The 16,667-nt window shown below is 39.2% G+C and overlaps 1 protein-coding gene across 23 annotated transcripts in view; it reads right to left on the bottom strand.

The window, feature by feature from the left end:
• Nrxn3 (neurexin 3) overlaps positions 1-16,667 on the bottom strand; it is a 1,559,809-nt gene that overhangs the window by 180,131 nt on the left and 1,363,011 nt on the right. For all 23 annotated transcript variants that reach the window (XR_001235159.1, XR_001235160.1, XR_001235161.1 and 20 more), the window contains one exon: positions 379-550. Coding sequence is in view for 20 of the 23 variants with exons in the window: in XM_013517252.1 (XP_013372706.1) it covers positions 379-550 (172 nt within the window). In the remaining 3 variants the exon portion in view is untranslated. The remainder of the gene's footprint in view (positions 1-378; positions 551-16,667) is intronic.

The following is a 16,667-nucleotide window of genomic DNA, read 5'->3' as shown; positions in this document are numbered from 1 at the left end:
GCACCATGAAGTCCAGATCTCATGTTGGTTTTCCTGTAATATTGACAATAGCTCACCATACAGATTGTGTTCCTTCCCTGTACTGCTGCTCACCGGCAGCAACCTGGAGTGCCCATAATCATTGTCTTTACTATGAGCCAGTCAGGCCATATTTGCCAAAGGTTGGTAAGAAATGTTCAGTGCATAGTTAGTAAGTCTCCAGAAGTTCCCTACACTGATCAAGTTTTATAGAATTAACTGATGTTCTACTATAAAAAGCATGATTATGTGCTTCTCTTAGTATACCATGATGGGGTGACAGTCCCAAGAAAATCAGCACTGAAGAGTGAGAATGGGAGAGCGAAAGAGAGAGCATGACATTAAGATTAAAACATGTACCTGTAGGATAATGTTCATTCACTGGCCAATTGTCCACCTGGAGCGTGGCATTGCCGCCGTTCCTGGTGAAGCGTACCACGTGGTATTTGCCATCATTGATAGGGGTTCTTTCCTCTCTGATGGAAATGTCAACTGTGCCAATATTGAAGACGACGCCAATTTTCCCATATTCCTGCAATAAAGAAGTACAAAAGGCATAGTTATCACTGACCACAAGATTTTCTCCCTTTAAAGTTGATCTTCCAACTAGCAATAAGCCTGTAGGGGCCTAGAGGGAGCTGTCAGTGTGAAGTTAATAATAGTATCCTGTATTTCTCCATGGGCTTTCATACTGAACATAAAAAGCAATGGTATAAAGCCACCCAAATTGCTCTCACAAGCTGAACTGCACAGGTTACATCATTCAATTACCCTCAATGGATATCAAGGCTGGAATGACAGAACTACCTAACAACGAAGCACTGACACTGGAAAGATCATTTCTGTGTGATGAATTCAGCCAGTTTCCTAAGAAAGGATAATAAGACACTGGACCGTAAATCATTCACAACTCAGATTTAGGATTAAAGAGGAAATGTGTGCCTGCCTGAATAGTTTTGGGGCAATCAAGCTACAAGGGTGTAGCATTCTTGAGAGCCAGTGGCAGAGGAATAGCATTGTCTAGATCACATGCTAGTAATACTTTCTGCAGATCTAAACCACATACAAAAGGAACTTTCAGGAAAGGGCAGTGAAACTGAGCTGGGGTTTTCAGAATCAGAGGGCTGCTACCCTTCCCAACTTGCAGACATACTTCTCAGTTTAATCCAAAGATAAATCTGATTTTGGTGCTTTTGCTTATACATCACAGCAGTAATAAAAAAAGGTGCATGGCTTGAGAAGATTCATGGGATGGGCAATTGCAGTGGATTAGAGCAGACTAACATTATGGCGATGGAAACGATGATCATGGAAATGGCCATAATAGTGATGATGAGGTCATCCACCTCCTAGGAAATGCCTGGAAACACTGAGCCATAAATATAATGCTCTTGAAACACATAATCTTTTACTTTAAAAATTGGGTATGACTCAGAACTGGAATTAGTATTCACAGTGAAACAAAATGAGAGTGACCTTACTGATCAAATATATTTAGCTTCTCTCAGCCTCTCATAATGGTATCATAGCAGTACAGAGTATAAAGAGGCCCAAGAGAGAAAGGAGACATCTTTCGCCATTTCTCCAGTGGTCTAAATTACTGGAAACGGTATGAGCACTTGATGATAAGTAAATTCAGTAGTAGTTCTGACATTTTACAAGATTGAGACACAGTATATGTTCGTTAGACTTTGTTACTCTCTATGTGCTTCAAGAAGTAGAAAAATAAACAAGTGGAGAAAGACATGATTCTAGAATTTATGTAAACTAAATTCTAGAAAAGATTTCATGGAACCTCGGATTTAATAATTTGCCCATTCATTCATTCACTCATTCATTCAATAAAAATACAATATTAATTAAATGTCTATTCAATTCAATGCATGAAGGCTTCTTGTGGGGTGAGCACTGGCTTCAGTATTGCTATATCGCACTTATTTTCTCCAAAGACAAGCTTTCCTCAACTCGCTTTGTGTCTGTTACTGTACAATTATATCTTGCAGAAAATTAAAAATGGACAAGTACCAAGGAATCTTAATCTTCCATAAGAGGACAATAGTTAAATCAATAAAGGATCCTGTCGACATTCACGAATGCCAGAATACAGGGTGACAGAATTGTTTCCTAGGTGCCTTGACTGCATGGTGTATACGCAGTGTACACTAATACCTGGGTTTCCTGTCTTCTGTTTCTTGGAGCAAGAGATCCAAATTCCTTTCTAAACAGTAGATATCTCAGGCTTTCATAAATCTCTGCTCTTTGTGACCACAATGGTTTGTTTTGTTTTGTTTTGATTCCTCTTTACATACTAAACAAAGTACCAAGCATTAAAAAAATGATGCATGGAAAGTGAGCCTGACTATGGGTTCTCTCCTGTATTTTTCATGCTCATAATTAGTTATTAATAATTAACAATTTATGATCCATTTTATTGTTTCTTCTTGCTTCTCAAGGAATTCAGAAACAGCACTGTGAATTTTCTGCTTTCTCTAAAAAAACTGGCATTCATTCATGTGCTAAGTTGTGTGTATAGGTGGACGAGTGAGTTTGTGTGTATTTAGACCCTCATACCTAAATGAACAAAGCTTTAATAGCTTGAATCGTATCTGCTTAGTGAAATAAAAGGATTGGATAAGTTAAGAAACCACAACTGCAGGAGCCATTACTCCTCTGCCCACCCCACAAATGTGGGCTGTTTATTGCACTACTGTTCTTCAATGAGAAACCACTACATAAATCTTAGACGCTTGGAAAGGACTGCTGCTGGTGATTCAATTCACCTCTGAGTCACTAATTAATCATGAGTGGAGAACAACTTTAGGGGGGAGAAAGGAGACCTTTACACCAGTGTTCTGCAGCTTTCCAATGATAGCAGAGGCAAAGTTCAGTTCTGGCTCACCGAGTTGGCTGATCAGCAAAATATATTCTTGGGTAGATTTTTTTTTTTTTTTTGCAAGATCTATAATAGATTCAAGGAGAGAAAGATTTAATCTCTGCCAAAAGAAATGTTTGATCCTTATCACAGGGACCACACATTTGCCATTGTAATTACAATTTTGGAGAAATCCTCTTAGACCTGTGAGCACACTGCCAAATTCAGTGTAGACCCTTACCCAGATGTTTCATTTTGCCTCCCGCAGTGGTAAATGTGGCTGTGCTAGACCTCAGATGTGGTCTCTTTATTCGCAGTAATGAGATTTCATTGCAGAAACCTCCTTGTCATTTGTCATGGGACCACAGTGGCATTATAATCCGTGGGTAACTGCTTTGCTTCAGTTCATTATAAGTCATGGAAGCCTTGTGGCAAATACCCATAACTTGCCCAGGCATAAATCTATCATGTTCAGCTGCCACGAAAGTAAACTCTGCTGGACCGTGTATCTACAGAAGAGAAGCGGTGAAGGATGAAAAACACCAGCCTGGGAGTCAGCCCTGATTGACCTTTGGTAAATTTCTTAGCCATACTGAACCCCATTCTTGATAATGCAGTACAAGAAGATATCAGGTGTACATACTTCAAATAGCTGCTATAAGGATGAATTACTATGACCAGTAGGATGCATACTACTTTATATTATACAAGTGTAAGAGCTCTGGGGGATCAGGAGAAAGGACTATCTAATCATTTGACCCTAAATAATGACCTGTGATTACTGAAACAGTTAATTGGTTCAATAGGATAAATGCGGATTTTATCATAGAACAGTAAAAATAACATCTCTGGCTGTTACTCCTGTAGGAGCATGGGCATGTTATTTAACTTCTCCTTTTTCTCTCCAAAGGGAGGAAGAAGCAAATTGCTACCTCTAAGCTCATTGTGAGAAGGTGAACATACATGTGAAGTACCTGCCACAGGGCTGGGCTTACTTCTGTAGAGCAATATATCTCAGAGCTCTTTCCCATCATTGGAAGGAGAGATATGAAATAAGGACTGATTGGTTTGGAAGGTGTTTATTGTGAAAATAAATGTAAATTTTAGTAAACAGAACACCAAACTTTTGCAGTGTCGATTTCCCGTCACAATTTGGTAGTTGCTGTCGTTCTCCATTCCTTGGTGCCTTTTATAAGACTCTCTAAGAAGAGCAAAGTGAAGCTGCAGAAACGGCATGGCTATAAATTTTAATAACTCCACACCACTAAAGTTGCTACCAAGACAATCACTTCAATCTATGTTCTTCCTTGATATTAAAAACAAAGACAAGTGGTAAATCAGAAGACATTACCCGAAGATTCTCAAGTGCATTCAGGAAAAGAAGAAAAGGAGCGGTAGAGAAAACAGATGTCTTTAAATAGCCAGCACAGTAAGTCATTCTTCACCAATAATGACTATTTATGAGCCCACCTGGATTCTCAAATTAGTTTGGCTCCAGCTTTGTGATTCTTAATCAGTTACATTACAGTTATAGTTGCTCATATGAACCAAGAGATGCCACCGACCCCAGCATCAAAAATGTATAGTGGAAAGAAAAACTTCAGAAATCAGGATCTCCTCAAAGGCTATCCCTTACCATATTCCAGAGTGCCCCTAGGGAAGGCAGAAGGCACCACCCACTATTTCAGGAAATTGCAGGCATCATCAGACGTAGAGCTGAGATGATTTTCAAATGTATGCCAGGGTGTGGTGTAATGCAGGCCCTTCTCAATATTGTCACTGCTACGTTTCCCTCACAAATGGAGCATTCAACAAACAAACAAAATAAAGACAACAAAACAAGAAAAGGAGTGCAAATGACGCCTCCTGTGGTCCAGTCACTGAAAAGGTCTTCTGCACCTACTTCAATATCTGCTTCGCATCATCCATACAAAGTGATACTAGTGGCCACATGTTTTTACTTCTTCCTCTTATGGGGTCGTAGTGAGACCTTTGGATTCCCTTGTGATGTATGGGGCCCAGAGGCCAATGCTGCTGATAAATTGTTTGTCATTTTTTCAGCTACGTATATAATAGCTGCAGTAAGACCCACTAGAGTTCTCTCATTGCTGTAGCTACTGAACCAAAAAGGTTTCTGTGGTGGCTCTTCTGTCAGGCTGCACCCCTCAGCCAAGATGGCAACACACCAACTTGCAGTGGGCCTTGAGGTCAGTGAGATACAAAGCTTTGTCGCTTTATGCTGCTATGTGCTCAGGGTTGTTTGTTACTGCAGCAGAACCCAGGCTGCCTGGATGCTCAGTACCTATTTTTGAATAGAATAATCTTTGAATTCTCAGTTACTCACTAAAGAATTCACATGATAAAAGGCTTGTTGAAGACTCTCTGCTAGGTCTGTCTGACTCTCAGTTTCATGGGTTGCCTGCTGAGATATGCATCAGTCACATGCACTAGGTGTTGCAATTGATTTACAGCCATGCATTGTGGAATGACCAGGATGGGCTCCGAGAAATGTCTCTTTTTGCAAATATCATGCTTAATACATGTATGATCTAATATGACATGATGTCACTAGGTATAATACAGGACAACTGATCTATACACAGCTGTTGTTGACCCAAATATCACTAAGCATCACAAGATCAAATTTATGTAACAAGGGGCTGGAGATTTAGCTCAGTGGCACAGTGCCTGCCTGGGAAGTGCAAGGTCATGAGTTCATTTCCCGGTACCAGGGTGGGGAAAAAAAAAATATGTAACAAGATAGTATATTTTATATCTCCTAACACACCCATCCTATCTGTCTTTGGGTTTTTCAAATGTAAGGATCCTAACAGATATAAATATTTGTTAACCTAATGGACAGATAAATATGTGAATAATGAATTAAAATGGGTGGTTTTGAATGAAAAATATTAGGAAAATGCTTTTATCCAAAGAATCTAAATATGATTTGTATTCTAGCATAAAATAGTTAATGAGTAATATGCTCAGATTTTGTGTAATAAAACATTATATCATTTTACTTTATAAACACAGTCTGTAAAATACAAGATGATGAGGTATAATTTACTTGATTCATCAGACCACTTTGGCTAAGGGAATTTATTGAAGTTCTTTGGGACAAATCAATCTGCCCTTAGAACACAGTTTGTGCCTATTAGCTATCTTTTAGGGAAGGTCATTAGTTTATTCATTCAATGTCACAGTCTCCTCAGTTCATACAAAGGATGATTACCACTTAATAAATATCAAGTGTGCTCTTCCTGTGTACAGAGACACACACTACTGAGGAGTCCAGGAAATAGAAGAAACCAGGTCTCTCCTTCAAGAAGAGAAGGACAGAAACAAAGCCTTTCAGGCTCCATACAACTGACAGAACTCCAGTTATGAAGTTTAGAGATGCTCTAGATTTTTATTATCTCCTCTTGAATGTGACCTTGTTGCTTCCCCTTGAAAAGTTTAAGTATGGCTGTGGCAGGAAGGTCAGGGAAGAAGCAGCTGTCTGCTTGGGGTCCTAAACAAATTTGCGATTAGAAATCAGAATGCTTGGCCCCAGTTGCAGAGCCATTATCTTTGTATGTATGTGGTCTTAAGCAGGGCACTCAATTATTTGAGTCTCAAGTTCTCAGAACCAAACTGAGAAAAACAATACAGAGACAATAACAATAATAACACCTGCACTTCATCGTGGTCATAAAGAGCAATGAACAGTGGCTTGGAAAATTCTGAAATACTCTAAGCGAATGATATAACCTTGATGCAATGGTGGGTGTGGGTGTGATAAGTGTGATGATGGCTGTGGGGATGACTGGGTGACATATGGGACTGCAGAAGGGTCAGAGGTCTTTGTACACTCCCTACAGACCCTGGTGCACTTGAAATGACTAATGCCTATCCGAGATCATCAACACCAGAATCGTATAGATTAGCCCTAGAAAATTCATGTTAAATGGCTTAGAAACTAATTCTGTTTTCCTAAATGTGCAGGTCTCAGTGACCTTGGCATACACCCTGAAAAGCTGCAGTCGCCTCTTTCTGAACAGCATATGTGGTTCACCTTGTGATTCGCTGATGTCTGGTTACATGAAGTCAATCAATTAAAGCGGATTAGATCCAGTCTGAAATACTAACAGAGGACCAAGAGAGATAAGACTGATAAATAGCTTAAGAAAGCCCCATCTTTAACTCTAAGCAAATTTGAGAGAGACAGAGAGAGAGACAGAGAAAGAGCAACAGACAGGTAGAGAAAGACAGAGAGAGAGAGAGAGATGGAGAGAGAGAGACAGAGAGACAGAGATAGAGAGACAGAGAGATAATAATGGTGTATGACAACAGGAACCCTATCCTTAAGAGAAAAGAATTAAAGAAGGACAGGGAACTGATACAAATAAATAAGATGCAATGCAAAGCCACAGTTCTTGTCTCACCAGTCACAAAAAAAAGGCATCCTGAGTCACCATGTCCTTCAAATCACTCTTAACGTGCATTTTCACCCATAGACCACAGTATCATACCGGCTCATTAAATTATTTTGTTCCACTACAAGGCAAAAATTAAAGTTCACTTCTGTAGGAACCCCAGGATTGTGCCAGGATCTGGAGCAGTGTGCTGGCAGGATACAGGTGACAGCTGGCAGGGCAGTGCTCAGTGAAACTCAGTACAGACTACCATCTTCTGCAAATGCCTTGCTTTGCCCCCATAAAATCTCTACTGCTTCCACGAGGGACCACCCCGTGGCCTTAGCAGAGACTTTAAACACTGTGCTCTCAGTAACAATATTATCATCCTCAAAATTAGAAAACACACATTTCAAATCCTCTAGTACTATTTCAGAGCATTTTAAATCTTCATAAACCCCTTCAAACTAGGTCCTCAGACCAGAAGTTTCAGTGTCAGCATAACCTGGGGACTTGCTAGAAATGCAAATACTCAGGCCTAATGCCAGACCCTCTGAAGCAGGAGCTCTGAACAGGAGCCCCATAATCTGTATTTGCACAAACCCTCAAGATGGCTCAGAAGCTAATGCAAATTTACAAATCATCTCTTAAGTAAATGTCTTAATTCCGCTACTGTTCTCCCTTAAATTGGGGTTGTGATTTTGTTCCCAAGAACATTTGGAATATGTAGAAATATTTTTGATTGTTGTAAATGGAGTGGGGTGTTACTTATATTGAGTAAATTCATATCCTAAAAGGTGCTAAATATCCAACAATTTACAACAATTATTTGACCAATGCCAAATGCACAGCTCTTGAGAAATTCTGCTAAGGGAAATACAAAACCTCTGTGGCTCAAAACATATCCATAAAGTATGCATTACACAATGGAAACAGTTCTGTCTAGACTTACGCATATGACCTAATGCAGTCTCTGCAAAGATCCTTCTGTGTTTTATATAGGCATGCCACAACACACACACATGCACACACACTACAGACATGTATACTCATACATGCATATTATATACATATGTAATTTTTTTACACATTTGGTCTAAAATTGTGACCTAACCTCAAGAGCACAAAGTAAATAATAAGCATGAACTGAAAATCTTTCTGGTCTTCCTACTACTCTGCTTTGGTCAAATGCCCATTATGTAGGTGTAACTTTGAAATTCAAGCTCAAACAGCCAGAAAATGACACCTACACTATTTTCTCTGTGTGCTCTTAGTAACCCCTTTCCCTACTAATTCACTGATACTGGTACCTAAGATAGTCTCCCAGTATTTCTGTCGGACCACAATAACATTAGCTGATAATCTCAACTTCAGTCTTTGAACCTTCACTTTTATTTTATTTTAAAAATAAAAGGAAAATATTAACAGACAGACAACCTTTTACAAAATAGCAAAAGAACAGTACAGACAATACAGAGTTACAAACAAAGTGGTAGGAAATTAGCAATGCTTGTTGTATTATATATTGATATCTTCAAAGTGGTTTCTCATGAAAACAGATAGAGATAAGCAATATTGATCAATCAAGGACTCATTGACAGTTTCTTTCAGCAAAGAAATAGAAGACAGTAGAACAACTATGTTAGCTATCCTGTATATACATACATACAAAATTTCTCCTTCTTTCCCTTCTCTTTTCCCACATCCCAGTTGCCCTTTACCCTTGAGCATTTTCCTATCATTTTACAATGTCTATCATACCTCCTAGCTTAAATTAACTCAGGTTTTACACTAGTGAGACAATGCTATGCTTGCATATGCAGGTCTGATTTATTTCACTGATGAGTATGGTCTCTAGTTGTGACCATTTGCCTATAAAGCCCTTGAGTTTATCTTTCTTGATAGCTGAGTAATATTCCATTATATAAAAGTACCACAATTTCCTTATCCAATCCTCGGCGGATGGACATTTGAGTTGCTTCCACAATTTAGCAATCACAAATTGTGCTACTATGAACATAGGGACACATATATCACTGTGATATGATGTTTTTAGATTTTCTGGAAAAATACCCAGAAGAGGAATAGCTGGGTTGAATGGGACCTCTAGACCTAGTTTTCTGAGGAATCTCCAAACTGATTTCCACAGTGGTTTCCCTAGTCTGCATTCCCACCAGCAGCGTAGCTATTTCTCTACAGCCTCGCCAGCATTTGTTACTGATTGATTTCTTAATGCTAGCCATTCTTACTAGGGTAAGGTGGAATCTCAGTGTTGTTTTAATTTGCATTTCTCGAATGACTAATGATATTGAACATTTTCTCATGTATTTATTTGCCATTTGTATTTCCTTATCTGAGAAGTGTGTATTCATCTCAGCTGCCCATCTTTGGATTGGGTATTTGGATTGGGTATTTGAATTGGGGGGGGCTAATATTTTTTAGTTCTTTATATGTTCTAGATAGAAGCCCTTTGCCTGAGGGACAGTCAGCTAAAATTTTTTCCAAGTTTGTGGGTTTTCTTTTGACTCTGCTGGTGATTTCTTTAGATGTGCAGAAACTTTTCAGTAGCATGAGGTCCCAGTTGTTGATTCTTTCAAGCGTTTCACGTGCAGTTTGGTTTTTGTTCAGGAACTCTCTGCCTACCCCTATACCTTCAAGGTTTTTACCTACTTTCCTTTCCAGTAGATTTAGTGTTTCTGGTTTAATATTGAGATCTGTGAACCATTTTGACTTGAGTTTGGTGCATGGTGATAGACTTGGGTATATTTTCAGTCTTTGGCAGGTAGCAAGCCAGTTTTTCCAGTGCTGTTTATTAAAGAGCCTATCGTTCTTCCATTGAGTTTGTTAGGCCCCTTTATCAAAGATGAGGTGGCTGACTGTGTTTTTGGTTGTGGCTGTTTCTTCCAGTCATTCCACTGATCCTCAGGTCTGTTTTTTAGCCAGTACCATGTTGATTTTATTGCAGTAGATTTGTAGTATAATTTCAGGTCAGGGATTGTGATTCCACCTGACTGTCCTTGTTGCCCAGGATTGCTTTTGCTATTCTGGGTCTCTTCTGGTTCCAGATGAATTTAAGGCATGTTTTCTCGAGATCTGTGAGGTATGCTAATGGTAGTTGAATGGGAATTGCATTGAATCTGTACAGCAGTTTTGAGAGTATGGCCATTTTCACAACGTTGTGAACCTTTACTTTAAATTAGATAATTCTAATCATTTTTCATGAAGATGCATGATCAGTTCTGAATAGGCTACACAGGAGGAATTCACTCTCTTAGAAGCCAGTACCCTAAGCAAAGAATGAATAGTATGAAAGAGAACAGCAAACAGCCAGTTGCCCTCAAGACCTATTCTGTGCTGGTACAGAAACCTTTAGTGACTCTCCGAAGTGCTTTACTATTTACCTAAGCTCCAAGTGACAGGCCACATTAACATGAAGGCCTTAGGATGAATAAACACCAACCAAGACCTCTTGCTTTAAAAGGTAAGGCATTCTTAGTCATTTTCATACAGGAACACTAGTATAAATTCGGTACCATTCTCTAGCTTAAAAACCAAAACAGAAACAAACTGTATACATATTTCAGATGTGGGAGATTCAGCCCTAGTGGTCATCAGAAAAACAGTTTAGATTCTGACAGTTTCTATGATATATTTGGGAAGGAATACACTGTACAAACTTGGAGGAGGCAAATTGGCCTAGAGCAAAAATCAGCAAACTGTAAGACAAATCTAATTGTTTCCTCTCTTTTGCAAATAAAGTTTTATTGGATAACAGCTCTGTGTAGTCAGTTATGGATTGCCCCTGGCTGTTTTTATGCTGCAAGCCAGAGGCAAGCAGTTGCAATAGAGATCATGCAGCTAACCAGCCTGAAATATTTACTCTCTAACCCTTTACTGAAAATTTTTGCTGAGCCTTATTGCAGAATCTTGAACAACTTAAGGCTAGCTGTGTATTTAGTTTTTAAATTCTTGACCGCAGTTTATGTTCAAGGGTTCAGAATAACTCAGATAAGAGTGGGAAGTTTAAATGGAGAGGCCGTATACATGCTTATTCAGCTATTTCAGGTAGTCTGGCACTGATCCAGTTCACTCTGTTTTTCACTTGCAGTTCTCAAGAATAACATAGATTATGCAGCAAATGTAGCATCCTCAGATAAGGAGGCTCTGCTACAGTCCTTGTAAGGAGAATCCCTTCATTAATCTATCCCTTTGTGGTATATTGCCCTGGTATTTAAAACCCAGGGTAGAATATTTTCCCCTTGACTTTAGTGCAGGTAGGGTACATCCATATATAGTTCCATCCTATCAGAACAGGTTTTTCTAAGTCTTAAAGGACTTGTTGACAATGAATCTAGGCTTCCTTTGCTCTTACTGCCTGTCTACATGTAATGAACCCACTTCATATTGATGTGTGTGTATGGGGGGGGTGTTCTTTCTTATTGCAATCAGACAAGTTGATAACCAGTGCATCGTAAATCTGACTCCCAACTATTATCTGGCAAACGAAGTACACTTCTAATAAGAGAAGACAAGATATACAAAAACTCATCCAATTAAGCATGAACTAATCTATCTTGGATCCCACTGAGGGTGGTCCAGATACTAAAATCAACTTAACATAATGCTATTTGAAGGAAGTCAGCTGTGAATGCACAGAAATAAATTAGAGGCTTCTGGCAAAATATGATAGTAGCTAGTAACAGTCTGGTAATGGAGGAGATGGAGCGAAGTTGTAAGTTATTAAAATTATAATGATATGACATTTCTTTCCAAAAATTTATCTCGTTGCATGAGGGTGAATCCTGTACATGTGAAAAGCTTGAGTCTAAAAGATAGCACACATCACTCTGATGTTAGAGTTTTAGTTTATTATGTTAGATGAAATGAGAGAGGAGAATATCACCACAACCCAATGAATATCTCAGTCTCCAGGGCTTCAATGAATCTGCAAGACACTCAAGTGATAAACGGTGATTAATTGAGCTTTCTTGGTTTACCTGCAAGGGGAATCTACCGTATCATCATCTTGGGATGAACACACTGAAATAGTGGCTCATTTTTCCTTTCCTAGTTATGTACACAAAATGGCTGGGAGACTCTAATATATCAGCAGTGCCTGTCTGCATACAGGCACGCTGGGGTGTGTGTATCTTGGAGATAGCGCTGCTGGTAAGTATTTCATCCAGGTGATATTTTATGGTCCTCTTCTTTGTCAGCTATCACCACTATAACACGCTTTCTTGGATCATATCGGCATTTCTAATTAAAAAGGCTGATTCTGACTTAACCCCCAGCACCATAATGAAAGCAACACAGAGAAAGAGAGTGAAATTTGAACAGCTACAGTATATTGGAGGAAGGTAGGCCTGCTGACCTTCACCATAGCAACAAAGCCTCTGCAGGGGACAGTGACTTGGACATCCATGCAAAAGTGTGAAAAGTGCTTTCCCTCAACCATGATGGGGTTGAATGTACTAAAGGTGACCCAAACCAAACCCTTGAAAATACGTCACAGACACTTTGTGACATATTGTATAATTCTATATTGAAGATATGTAACTGACACCTTGTGAAAAGGCCCACCATACCAGCACTGAGAATTATTTCATAACTACATGTTCTTTTGGTTTTGGGGGGGAAATTTTTGTAATAGGAATTGAACTCAAGACCTTGTGCTTGCCAGGCAGGCACTGGTGCCACTGAGCTATATCCCCAGCCCCTTTAACTAACTTCTTTGGATGGAATAATAAGAGAACACATCTCCTAATTTTTATTTATTTGCATTTACCTCCCTACAAAATTCTGAGTAACAGCCAAATGGAGAAAGCATCCCCAGGATAGCAAGATGTCATCATTCCTCTACGAAATTCTGTGTACTGTGAGCCCCCAGGGTCCTAGTCAGAGCATTAGATCCACAATTATCCCTGAGATCTGCAGCGAACCCAGCCATAAGATGAAGAAACATTTCCATTACAGCTTTAAAGGGTACAAACATTCTTTATTCTCTTTCTCTTTTATGGGTGTGTTGTATTTTTTATCCTTATAAAGGTATCAAATTATTTCATCAAAAGCCCAAGGAACACACTGCTAGAGAAATAGATTTGCAAATATATTGTGTGCCTGTATATTTGTGTTGGCGTGCATGACTGTATGAGTTTGAAGAACACTTTACAATTTAATACAACTAAAAGCTATTTACTCTGATCTTCTCTTTTTTCTTTAAACAAAATGATAAAGGTTCGGGAGGACCTAGGTTTTTCTCTGTTATCAAAATATGTACATAGTCCAGCTCAAATCTAGCTCTTCCACAGTTACAGGACTGTCAGTGAAATCATTCCTATGTAGGATCTCTCAGAAGGATAAATGCATCACAGATCCGACTCAGAGCAAATCAAGCATTCCAGAATGAAGCAAAGATTATGAGAATCTAGAGCAGCAGAAGCTCTCAGGAAGGAAATTGGTCATTAGGATCACCGATTCGGGAATGACCCAAAGACAGGACAGATTTCCTTGCTTGGCCTTCTTCACAGCTCAATAAGCTGTATTTTTCTCTTTTGAAAGGAGAATTTTGCTTGCAAAGGGTCCATCTCTCCTTACCCCACATGCATATGTACATAAAGATGAAAACAATGTTATATGCATGCCTTGTCAAAGTGAGAATTAACTAACCAGGTCTCCAGTTATCCCACAATCTCTCCAATATTCAATGAACAATGAAAGTACTAGCTTGCATTGATTCAACTCACTGTTTTTAATGGAGATATTCTTTCCTTCTATCATACCATGAGAATTGTGAGGGAATAAAATGCATTTTGGGTTTCTAGATCTTCTTCCATATACGGTATTAAGCAAAAGTTCAGCTGACACCTCATCCCATGTTGAAGGCATTTTGCTTTCTGCAAACAACACTCAAACACAGGTTTTTGTTGTGCTTTTTGTTGAGGAGAGGGCTTTTCAAAATGTAGACCATGACCTCTTAGAGGACCACAGCTGCTAGCTTACTTCACATGGTCAACTGAACAGCCTTCAGGATTATTGCCAGGAGGTCTCTACTGCCTGAGGAGAACTTTCAGTGTAGCCCTGGAAGTGAGAGACTCAGAGTTCATCTCCAAGGTCCTCAACCTATTTCTTTATTTGAAATAGGTGAAAACTGAACTGCTAGAGATGGATACTACCTGCTAACTGAACCATTTGGTTAACATTAAACATAACTTCAACATTGGAAACACCCAAGGTAACAAACTATTGGGAAACTGATTTTCATTACCATCCCTCAGTTCAATGATTGCTGGTCAGTACAGGGCTCAAATTCCACCATGAACTAAATATCTTTGCTGCACCATGTCCTCCCACCATGATGTTTTGGCCCTAGAACCAGCTGACTATGGATTAAATCCTTAAAACCATTAGCTAACTCAAACCTCTCCTTTTTTAAGTTGTGGGTTTCAGTTATTGTGTCTTAGCAACAGGAAAGCTAATACAAATGCAGAGAAAGAATTTTCGAGGTTCATGAACATACTAAATCTTGGAGCATATTCTCTCTTGTCCAAAGGACCTTCCCCACAGCCCTTGGCAAAAGACTCCTCAATGAGGGCACAATTACATTTATGGGATTTATAAACTATAAGCTCAAAATAAATATCAATAAAATCTTTTATTTCCCAAGTGTGTCTGTCAATTGTCTTGCTTTCTGCTGTAGGCATTTCTCTTCCAGCAGGAGAACAGTTTATTTAGAAGGGCAATAGCTTGTGATACTTACCCCTGACACTAGCCTGGCACTAGCCAGAGGTTCAGAGGCCATCAGGGGAAGCATTATCCAAGTAATGTTGAAGAAACTATGTTTTGGCAGTTATCAGTTATGTTACTGTGACTAATTGGTCATGGCCATGCTCAGACATGCCTGTGAGTTCACAGATGTGCTGACTATAATCAGAAGAAAGTAAGAACTCAAAGGAGATGAAAGGAAATAATAAGAGTCAGGACAAGGAATGACTTTGATTCAATCCACCTAAACCCATCCAATAAGACTCATTTGAAAGAAAACAGAAGCACAACTCTCCAAATCCTTAAACACAGCAACGTTGTTTGCTGCTTTACATTGTATTGACTTCAGGAAACTTTCTGCAGGCAAATACTTGGAAGCAAACATCTCAGAAAGCTCCGATATAATCTGTAGTAGACAGTGTGATGCATTTCTAGATCAACTGCCAAAGAATGACTGGTAATGAGCCATGCCACCTCTGCTCAGCAGACTACAGGTCTACCCAGAGAATGTACAGAAACCAGTGCTCAGGGTATCTAAACCCTGAGTACTCTCAGTTCACAGATGTAATGTTCACTCTGTGAGGGGCAGACAAAGGATAAGGAGTCATATGTCCCTCAAAGAGAGTCCACAGTGGCACTGAATGTGGAAAGAGCAATGATATTCAGTTTAATCTTTTTTGATAATTATTTTTCCAGTAGATATTTATTTTGCTGCATTACATAACACATAACATAAATTCAGAGGTTCTATTTTATTTCAAGGAAGATAAGCTAGGTAAATTTCAGGTGAAATAGTTGTTAATATTTAAAACTTGGGTCTTTTGTTAGTTACTTTTTTCATTGCTGAGACAAAAATACCAACACCCAAAGTGAAAAGGGGAAAGGTTTATGTAGCTCACAGCTTGTAGAGGTTTCAGGCCATCAGCCACTGACTCCAAGGCAAGGTGACATGGCAGACAGGTATCACAGAGGAGATGCAGTTCATGGTGGCAGAAAACAGTAAAAGCAACAAACAAAAGCCCTTAACAGTATCTTTCTGTCCCTTTTATCTTATCCAGGCTACTCATGGCAAGGCGCACTCACAATCTCAATCCTAGCATTGCACTATAAACCAATCCCAGCATCACACACTCTAGATTCAACCACCTCTGAAAAAGCTCCACCTATGACAAAATGAGGATTTGGGGCAGGGGGGCATCTAAACACAAGCCATAACAGGTCTCTTATATCTAGTTAAATGTTCTAGTTTCTTGTGGAAAGCGTGGTAAAATTTAGCAACACAAGGCGAACAATTCTGTGGGCGAATTAACCAGACTAGAAAAGAAAGGCAAAAATTCTACTATACATCACATGCCCATCACTCCCTATGGAGTATCAAATGCAAAAGCTGAGTGTTGGATGCCATTTATCATCAAGTTTTCTCTACTTTTTGGTTGAATAGCTGGGGACAAAAGAATGGAAATACTTTTGTCACCGTATGAGAAACAACCTCTCTAAACCACAATAAAAATAGACTGAGTGGGCCAAGGAACACAAGAAAAATGCGGACAAGCATAATTTTTCTTGTACTCCATAGCTTGTATTACATATTTGCCCCCTGTAGATTTTCCTGTTTT

Source organism: Chinchilla lanigera, unplaced genomic scaffold, assembly GCF_000276665.1.
Source record: "Chinchilla lanigera isolate Chin_1 unplaced genomic scaffold, ChiLan1.0 scaffold00037, whole genome shotgun sequence".
In the NCBI taxonomy this organism is placed as follows: Eukaryota; Metazoa; Chordata; class Mammalia; order Rodentia; family Chinchillidae; genus Chinchilla; species Chinchilla lanigera.
Note: the sequence above shows the minus strand (reverse complement) of the source record. Positions and strands in the feature narration are given on the sequence as shown.